The sequence below is a fragment of the Agrilus planipennis genome, unplaced genomic scaffold (genome assembly GCF_000699045.2).
Source record: "Agrilus planipennis isolate EAB-ADULT unplaced genomic scaffold, Apla_2.0 scaffold76, whole genome shotgun sequence".
NCBI classification, from domain to species: Eukaryota; Metazoa; Arthropoda; class Insecta; order Coleoptera; family Buprestidae; genus Agrilus; species Agrilus planipennis.
Window position 1 is genome coordinate 534,106 of NW_020442430.1, and position 9,128 is coordinate 543,233.

The 9,128-nt window shown below is 30.0% G+C and overlaps 2 protein-coding genes and 1 long non-coding RNA gene across 4 annotated transcripts; 2 read left to right on the top strand and 1 right to left on the bottom strand.

Moving 5' to 3' along the window:
• Window positions 1-411: 411 nt before the first annotated feature.
• On the bottom strand, window positions 412-3,891 carry LOC112906344. Its single transcript, XR_003232284.1, has 3 exons — window positions 3,763-3,891; window positions 3,452-3,511; window positions 412-754 (listed from the first exon to the last, which is right to left on the bottom strand). It is a non-coding gene; the product is annotated as an uncharacterized LOC112906344 (long non-coding RNA).
• On the top strand, window positions 421-3,373 carry LOC112906343 (histone acetyltransferase Tip60). 2 transcript variants are annotated; one of them, XM_025980274.1, is made up of 9 exons: window positions 421-571; window positions 624-681; window positions 736-804; window positions 866-1,007; window positions 1,070-1,340; window positions 1,942-2,013; window positions 2,092-2,500; window positions 2,592-2,754; window positions 2,861-3,373. In XM_025980274.1, the coding sequence occupies exons 1-9, from the start codon at window positions 521-523 to the stop codon at window positions 3,075-3,077; spliced, it is 1,452 nt and encodes a 483-aa protein (XP_025836059.1). In that variant the 5' UTR covers window positions 421-520; the 3' UTR covers window positions 3,078-3,373. The 2 variants fall into 2 exon arrangements, with proteins under 2 accessions (XP_025836059.1, XP_025836060.1); XM_025980275.1 differs by lacking the exon at window positions 1,942-2,013 and having other exon boundaries at window positions 422-571; window positions 2,861-3,372.
• A 359-nt stretch (window positions 3,892-4,250) lies between the features above and the next one.
• LOC108733235 (syntaxin-12) lies at window positions 4,251-6,189 on the top strand. Its single transcript, XM_018464323.2, has 4 exons — window positions 4,251-4,730; window positions 4,781-4,946; window positions 4,996-5,233; window positions 5,313-6,189. The coding sequence occupies exons 1-4, from the start codon at window positions 4,528-4,530 to the stop codon at window positions 5,492-5,494; spliced, it is 789 nt and encodes a 262-aa protein (XP_018319825.1). The 5' UTR covers window positions 4,251-4,527; the 3' UTR covers window positions 5,495-6,189.
• The last annotated feature ends 2,939 nt before the right edge of the window (window positions 6,190-9,128 follow it).

Here is a 9,128-nt window from a genome sequence, read left to right on the forward strand (position 1 = left end):
AATTGAAATTGAAGAATTGACAGCCACAATTGTGTGTAGCAAACCATAGATAGTGGACAACCTTTTAAATTGAACTATATCATAAACAGGACATATATCATTTTTAATATTTTAAAAAATAATAAATTTAAATATATTGACCTTACATCTCTATTAATGAAATTTAAAAAAATTAAGTAAATCCGGAATCAATATTTTTTAAGAAATATTAATAAATTTACTACTGCAGTACTAAACAATAGAGGCATAAATGTGACTAATAAATACATCTACAAAATCAGAGAAGAGAGACGTCTCTCTTCTCTGACGAAATCCAAGAAAATTGGAAGTGCTTTCATTTCATGCATTTATGGTCAAACGCATAGATAAGTCAAACGTCAAATCTGTAAGTCAAAATAAAAACAACCTACAAAAATTATACATTACATTATAAAGTAAAGTTACATTATAAAGTAGTTTTTAATAATTCTTTTGCAAACGTGTGAGTTTTTTGAGAAAGTTTTAAAAAGATTGTTATGTGATGAAAGTTACAATGGAAGAAATTGACGATTCTGCCTTGTGCGATTCAGTGGTAAGTTATTATTCAACTGTATTATCGTAAGACCAAACTATGTTTTTAATAGTCATCCTTAATTGAGGGATGTAGACTTCCTGTCCATATGTCAGGAACCGATGACTGGCGTAAGTTTTTTTAAGATTTCATTTATTTAAAACTTACAAGTGTTTGGTTGATAGCTCTAGCAGAACTGGTTAGCTTAAAAGAAGAAAATGGCAAAAAGTTGTACTATGTTCATTATGTTGATTGTAAGTATTAGATAGATAGGTTAGATAAATTTGTTAGTGTAATTCATTCATATTCCATTAGTCAATAAACGTTTGGATGAATGGGTTGGTGAAGAATCTTTGGATACACGAAAGGTACATTTTCCAAGGAGAGATGGTGGAAGTAACACAGGTGTTTCAACACCTAAAAAAATCCATATTGGTGCAGGAGGGCCGATATCAAGGTAAGTAAATTCTATATCTAGCACATTGGAGAGTGATTTTCTATTCGATGGTATTTTTCTAGGCCCTCCAGTCCTGTGTTTAGCAATGAATTAGTAAATGGCAATGCGGTTTTAGCCGCAGCTCTCCAAAAACGTATAAACAGAAAAAGGAAGGGTCCTACGCTAGAAAATGAAGATTCACAAGAGGGTGCATTGCAACCTCCTCAGGGGCCAAGGCAGTCAGGGAGTATGGTGTCACATAATGATGATGTTGTAACTAGGATGAAAAACGTGGAAATGATTGAGTTGGGACGTCATCGAATTAAACCTTGGTATTTTGCCCCTTATCCACAGGTAATTCGATATATTTCATTAACTAGGTGTATTATAAAACTATTTCAGATTAACATATATATAGGTGTCCTCCACCAGTATAGACTTTGTACTCCATATAAAAATAGTATGGATGTAACTTAATGTAAAAATAGTATGAATTTATTTGCTGAATATTTTAAATTTTCTTCAAAATATAGATGATTGTTTTAAATGGAATGTTATCTATTTTTTTAAGTCTCAATTCATTTTTGAAAAGAAAGATCATCAAGGCTTGTCACGGGCTTGAGTTTACTGTTTTTCAAAGTTTTTTTAATGCTTTAGGAAATAGCTAATATTAACTAATTAATCACTGCATCTAGATGACATGAATGAATTTTTTATATTAAAAGGACTGTTTTATATTGTTTCATACACATTTATTTTTACATCACTAATTGTGAGTGTAGATTTCAATATTGACTATTGTCTGAATTTATTTTCACTGATCATGGATTGTACTTGAGATATTTTGAACTTTGTTAAATTTTAATTGGTTTCACCTGGTCAAAGCCCATAAATCCGGCTATTATTACAAAAATATTGCTCAACTACTGGTTTTTAAAATAACATATTATTACAGTTTTTTATTGAGAAAGTACCCTGGAGTGGGACACACTTTATGTATGACTGTAACTTGGAAAGAGACGTTAAGGTACTGAGTTAACATTGTATTAAATTACCAATCCGAAGTGTAGTTTAAATTTTATAATAAAATCGTTTCTTATCTTAGGAAATGATAGGACTTCCATGTATCTATATTTGCGAGTTTTGTTTGAAATATTGCAAAAGTCGAAAATGTCTGGAAAGGCACCTGGCCAAGTGCAATTTACGTCATCCTCCAGGAAATGAAATTTACCGAAAAGGCAACATATCGTTCTTTGAGATTGATGGTCGCAAAAATAAAGGATATGCTCAGAATTTGTGTTTGCTTGCAAAATTGTTTCTTGACCACAAAACATTGTATTATGACACTGACCCATTTCTATTTTATGTGATGACAGTATTTGATAATAGGGGATTTCACATAGTGGGTTACTTCTCAAAAGAAAAGGAATCAACACAAGATTACAATGTTGCTTGTATTCTTACAATGCCACCCTATCAAAGAAAAGGATATGGAAAACTTCTTATAGAGTTCAGTAAGTGAAAAAGGGATAAAAATGGTGTATTCTTTGTTAATACAATTACTTCTTCAGTATGATTTTAGTAACAGTAAATTATTTGCTACAGGCTATGAATTATCAAAGTTTGAAGGGAAAACAGGATCACCAGAAAAGCCTTTGTCTGATTTGGGGTTGCTGTCTTATCGGAGTTATTGGGCTCACACAATTCTCGAAATTCTTACCACTTTACCACCAGTTGGTGATAATGAAAAGCCTCAAATAACTATTAAGTAAGTAGTTTGTAATTATTCTTAATCATGCTGATTTTTTAAACATTTTTATAAAATTATTGATTTTTTTTATAATTTTTTAAGTTTTGACTAATACTAATTTCAGTGAAATTTGTGAAATGACAAGTATAAAAAAAGAAGATGTAATTTCAACTCTTCAAAATTTGAATTTAATAAATTACTACAAAGGGCAATACATAATAACTTTGAACAAAGAAACGATGGAAAATCATCACAGGGCAATGGAGAAGCGTTTGGTTAGAATTGACCCTAAATGTTTGCATTGGACTCCTAAAGATTGGGGTAAGAGGGCAAAGTGGTGAATAAAACGAATGTTTATTCTATGAGATATGATCCTTGTAAAATATGTAAAAGACTGACTTCAAATCTAAAAAAGCAATCACGATTGGTTTGGTTGTTATGAAGAAAGTGGAATAGTAGAAGAAATTTTTATGAGGATTGAAGATTATTATACCTATCTAGTTAAGTAATTTTGTCCAAATTAACTGAAATGAAACAGTACTGAAACTTGTATGTATTTTAAGTAATGATTAAAGTAAAAATGTAATTTATTAAACATAATACACTAAAATTTTAATCCTTAATTTTTTGCTTTTGTAAATCTGAATTTCAGGCTTATTTTGCAGATACAACTTCCTTTTATATAATAAAAAAAGTAAAAGAATTCAAGAATTACCTGCATTGGGAAGTATGTTATCAGGATTTTTGTGTTCGTTAACCACAGTACGACTTCTTTCTGAAAAAGCTTTTTTGTAAAAATAGGCAATACCTATTAGGAAATTAAAATTGTAAAGGTTACTTGAGTGAATATAAGTTACAAGCTTGTTTGCTTTTCTAAAGCAAATATAAATTACTTCGAATTATTATCACACATTGAAATAAAAAAATATGAAAAAAAAATACAAATATTTTATTTATAGATGATAATCAATAACTTGCTACTAATATTAGAAGAATTGGTTTATCGAAACCTACATAAAATCTTACCGTACAATCAAAATCGGAAACTATTTCTCATCACAAGTAATTTTTACTTTTAACCCTTTAACACATTTACCACAAACAATTAGTTTTAGAGTAACACAATAATCATATGATACATAATTTTTCGTTTGCATAGACATTCCCATAGATATTCCTTACTTTCTATGGTTAACTTCGTTCTTGTTATAGACATACACAAGTCCATAGATTAAATAAATATATACTGTCAGACAACTCATAGGTAAGGTCCATGTTTCGTCCATAGGTTCCGTGTAATGACTAATAAATTATACACAAATGGAATTATATTTCATAATGTGATTTGTGTATAATTAATTGCTGTAACCGAAAACTTTAAATAAAACGAATAATAATACATACTATAAGTATAGTTCTATAGTTCATTAGTGTAATGAGATGGTATGGCATGTAATATTAGTGAATAGTCTCAACCTTATCTATGATTCAGAATTTATGCTCTATGTTTAATTTAATCTATGAATTAATCCGTGTGAACAGTTGTGGCAGGTTATGGACAGGTTTGAGATTATGAAATAAAAACAAGTTTTGTATTTGTAGTATTATTTAGATAAGCGAAGTCATTGTAACGTATTAGTTATTTTTTAAAACAGCGAATGTCTCATACTATAGAGAAAATTTGAAGTTTTTTTGTAATTTCCTCATGTAGATGTGACTCATACAATTACTTTATTACCGTTACGTAGTTTTTGTGGTACTGAATCTTAACAATTGAAAATTAAAATAAAAATGAACAAGAAAATGCACAATTATGGCACCATGTCACCAAATACGGAAGTGGGATTTGAAGGAACTGAGAACGAAGAACTTAACAGGCTGTCAGATGAAGTTGTTACTAATATTTATACAATTAATTCTAGTTGGAAGACTTTGGACAATGCCCTTAAGAGTTTGGGAACTCACAAAGACAGTCACAGTCATCGAGAGAGAATGTGAGCACGTAAACTTAATAATTAGGATATTAAACAAATGATAATTTTAGACATACCACACAGTTGAGCACAAATAAAACAATATCAGAAACCAGCAAACATTTGCAGAAACTTATGGCTAAAGTAAAAAATAGTGAAAAGCAAAAGAAATTGCAATTTGAGAAACTGATGGAAAATTTTAAAGAGGCTGTAGCTAAATATTCTTCCATTCAGAAGGTATTGTTGATTTATTTTGTTTCCCACTGTATTAACCATTTTTTTTCAGCATGTGGCAGACAAAATGAAGGCAAATTTGTTGGTAGTTGCTAGTATAGAAAGTCCTCCTGCAGATGCCATGGGTCAACAGCAGAAGCAATTGCAATTATCTAGAGAATTAGCTTTTGAACAAGATATGTATATAGAACGGGAGGCCAGAATAAGGCAAATAGAAGAAGATGTTTTAGATGTAAATCAAGTAATGAAAGACTTGAGTGTACTTGTGCATCAACAAGGAGAGACGATTGGTAATGTATTAATTTCAGTTTTACTATTGAAATTCAATTTTTAGGGATACCTATCATCAAATTTGAATATTTTTTCTAGACACAATTGAAAACTGTATAGACCATACTGTAGGAAATGTTGAAGAAGGAAGGGAGGAATTGATTAAAGCATCGAGATACCAAAGAAAATTTCACAAGAAGTTATGTATTTTAGTAATTATAGCTGTAGTCATTGTTAGTGTATTAATTACAATAATAGTAGTAGAACTTAAGAAAAGTTAGTTTTCCCTTTCATCTCTTGTTGGTCCTTATTTAGTACATGAATACTTTCTAAAAGCTTTAAAGATATTCTAAAATTTTTGTTGTTTAAGAATGTATAAATTGCTTATTTTAAGCAAGTAAATGTGAGTGATTTAAGGACATTGACAATACAGAGAGCAGGGCAGGTGGTGCGGGGAAAACGCTTGGTATATTCATATACATTCGCACACTTAGCACTTGCTTGTTATGAGTGAACACCATTTTTTACAGAATTATCATTCTTTAATTTAAAGACATTCTGAAAATTTATAGATGTTTTAAATGAATGAGTATATTTTCATGAAATTGTCTCTGTCACGTCACTTTGAAAACTCCTAGCATATCTTAAAATTATGCATTCTTCAGGAGTGCATGTTAATTTGTTTATGTAATATCTCTTTAACTATTCTCCTAATGATCATGAAATTTGCAAGAATTGCTTAAATATAATATTAATGTCTTGCTATTTTTAAGTTTATCGAAATCTCTGTTATTTTTTTATGTGTCGACCTCCTTAAATGAATGTTTATTAATTTTTTACCAGTATTAAGGTGCTTACATAGTATAATACGATTAAATTGTTTTTAGTGACATTATAGTAACAGGTGTTATTACTTATAATAATTGTATATCTTATATTTATTTGCTATAAATAATGTAATAAACTTTTTATCCTTTGTATTTTTTCAATACAAGGCTTTTGAAAATAAAAGACTTGATCCTTAAAAAGCAGTACTACCCCTTTAATTAAATTAGATACAAATCTTCCCGAAGAATTCGTGAAAAAATATTTATAAAAACTTATACGAAAGTGCTTCGTGGAATAATATCTTCAATATTAAAGAATTAAGGTGACCTTGCTTTTTAATGCTTAAATATATTTATAGTTTTACTGTACAATTGTTTAGGCTTTTCAGGCCTTGTAAAGAGTACTTAATTACTACATCTGCGAGAAAATACTTATTTAAATAGATGAATTTACTTAGAATGATACTGAAACGGGAATTCCAAGTATTTATTAGACTGTTGTACAGATTGTAGGGTTGCTATTGATACAGATGTCTATTATAGGGGTATTTAGGAATGTTTGCTGTTTATTGGTAAAATTTGTGTTTGATTTCCTAATTTCTAACTGTTCTAAAAGATCCAAACATTTATCTTTATTTTTTTTTATAAGTGGTAGGGGGTGTTTAAATCGCTTAGTTGAAATTGTAAGGCTCTATGTTACAAAATAAATTTTTCTAGAAAAGAATTTAAGGTTTTACTATGTTTCGATTATGATATATTTTTTGTTTATATTATATCTAGTTATATTAATGGTAATTTATTGTTAATTTGCCATTTTGCGAATTAAAAAAAAAGATTTCTTCGTTGATTTTCTTAAAATAATGCAAAATAAATGTAGAACCTTGAAATGTAAAAATGATTTATTTATTTATTCTATGTTATTTCCCTGCATATTAACGCGAGGGAGATACATATAACTGTCCGATGATATGCAAGAGTACATAGATATCATTTTGGGATGAGTATGAGTAGTAGGTCTTAAACAAAACGAAAATAGAAAAAATAAAATAAAACACACTTGGAGTTTACAAACAATTTATTATAACCACTATAATTATTTCGACACACTGTGCTTTCTTCAGGTGAAGATAGAAGACTTTTCAAGACTTTTCAATGCTTTCAAACGATTAATTTAGAAATTCGAAAGATTGTTAAAGGTGTATATTTGGAGCACAGCGCTGCACGGGTGCGAAACATAGACGGTGGATGCGGTGGGTAGAGAAAGTTAAAAGTGAAGAGGTATTAGAAAGAATAAGAGAACAGAGGACTCTATGAAAATCAATAAAAAATAAGCGAGATAGGTTGGTAGGACACCTCAGGTATAAAGGTCTAGTCTTTATACGATATTGTTTCAATCTATTTACGACATTTGCTAGGGAATAAAAGCGTACAGATGAGACAATCGAACTATTTTTCGTCCTCTACATTCTTTTAATATTATCTTATACAATCTAAAAGTTTGAATCGATCTCTTAAATTTTAGTTTTTAGCCTAACCAGCCTATACGGTGGGAAAAGTCTTAGAAAAACAGCCATGCTCGTCACTATAAAGTGAGTACAAAAGACAGGTATTGATAACATTCAATAGGTATTAGTCAAATAATTTTTGTAAGAGAATCTTACAAACATTACTAATAAGTGCACAGGAATTTTTACTGTGCTAGCATGGTAATTTTTCCATTATCAGTCAAAGGCACTTAGATTATGAGACAGCATGGTAATTATTATAAAATTTTTCTCTCCGTGTATTACATTTGAAATGTGGTCTTCCCTTTGGGTTGTATTGAAGCGGAATTTTTATATTACTTTTATCAAACATTAGTAATCGTTGACGAGTGTGTATGAAATGCACGAATTACAGCAGATTTCATTTATTACGACCTTGGTTATAGCGACCATTTTACTATAGCGAAGTCCTTTGCATTTAAACCATACTTTAGTATAAAATTCATGTAGCGACTTCGGATGTAACGCTGAGGTCGGGTGTAGCGACTGTTTTTAATGAATCATTTTCTTTCCAATCTTTCTTTTCAAAAAGAAAAACGAATTTTATGAAGTTTTCTTCAGACCATTTTGTTATTACTACTCATACTTTATTTCCAAATTATCTAGCAATGCTATTGTGACCTTCAGGTTGTAGAATACGTCGAATACCATTTGGATTATTCGGATCCATTCGAAAACGTGCTTATGACTGGAAAGTTAATAAATTTGGGCAAAAGTCTGGTAGCTTGTGTGTAAAAGAAATTTAACGCTATTTTCCATGTGATACAAGATTTATGAATTACAACAAAATAATTAATTTTAATTCAGAATAGCAAGAGGATTTTGAGGATTCATCTCAGGATTTATAAAGAATTGTAAAGGTTTCGGTTCTTCAAATAGATTATACCACCACTATCCTGATCTTCAGTATTTTTATACGTACTCTTTTCATACCTTTGCAATGTTTTAAGGTTTCAATATCGAAGAAAACTTTTTTACCGTTCTCTACATTTACGCCACCCGGGCCCATGATCTTCCCCTGCATCCCACGTCACGCCACTGATTTTTTGGTAGTTTCTGAGTTTATTTTTTACGTACATTAATAAATATGTATATATTTAATAATTAATAAAAACAAATAAGGCAATAAAAAAATTAATGTAACTTTTGACTCACTAAAATGTACGTTGGTTGTTCGATAAAATTTCATTCGTGGAATCCTTTCTTCAAGAAATATATTTATGTAAAATTATTGTTTTACGCGATTTTCGATTGAAAAGAAGTTACATTTACTATGTAAATAAAAGCGTGATCTCAGCACCTGATGCACCTATTACATTCACCTGTATACGAGGGTGGATTGATAAGTTTCCGGCCTGACCAAGAAAAACAAGGTTTTTAAAAATTTTTTTTTTTTTTTTCTCAACATAATCTCCTCCAAGGCTGATACATTTCTCATAGCGGTGTTCCAGTCTATTAATGCCATCTCTATAGACTGATTCGTCAAGCTCCTCAAAATAACCATTTACAGCTTCGATTACTTCTTCATTGTCCGCAAATCTCTT

Excerpts from the sequence above, each read along its gene's own strand:
- LOC108733235 (XM_018464323.2), top strand. The coding sequence starts at position 4,528 with ATGAACAAGAAAATGCACAATTATGGCACCATGTCACCAAATACGGAA. Across the intron at positions 4,731-4,780 it reads CACAGTCATCGAGAGAGAAT|ACATACCACACAGTTGAGCA; the intron begins GTGAGCACGTAA and ends TGATAATTTTAG. Across the intron at positions 5,234-5,312 it reads TCAACAAGGAGAGACGATTG|ACACAATTGAAAACTGTATA; the intron begins GTAATGTATTAA and ends TATTTTTTCTAG.
- LOC112906343 (XM_025980274.1), top strand. The coding sequence starts at position 521 with ATGAAAGTTACAATGGAAGAAATTGACGATTCTGCCTTGTGCGATTCA. Across the intron at positions 2,014-2,091 it reads ACTTGGAAAGAGACGTTAAG|GAAATGATAGGACTTCCATG; the intron begins GTACTGAGTTAA and ends TTCTTATCTTAG. Across the intron at positions 2,501-2,591 it reads AAAACTTCTTATAGAGTTCA|GCTATGAATTATCAAAGTTT; the intron begins GTAAGTGAAAAA and ends TATTTGCTACAG.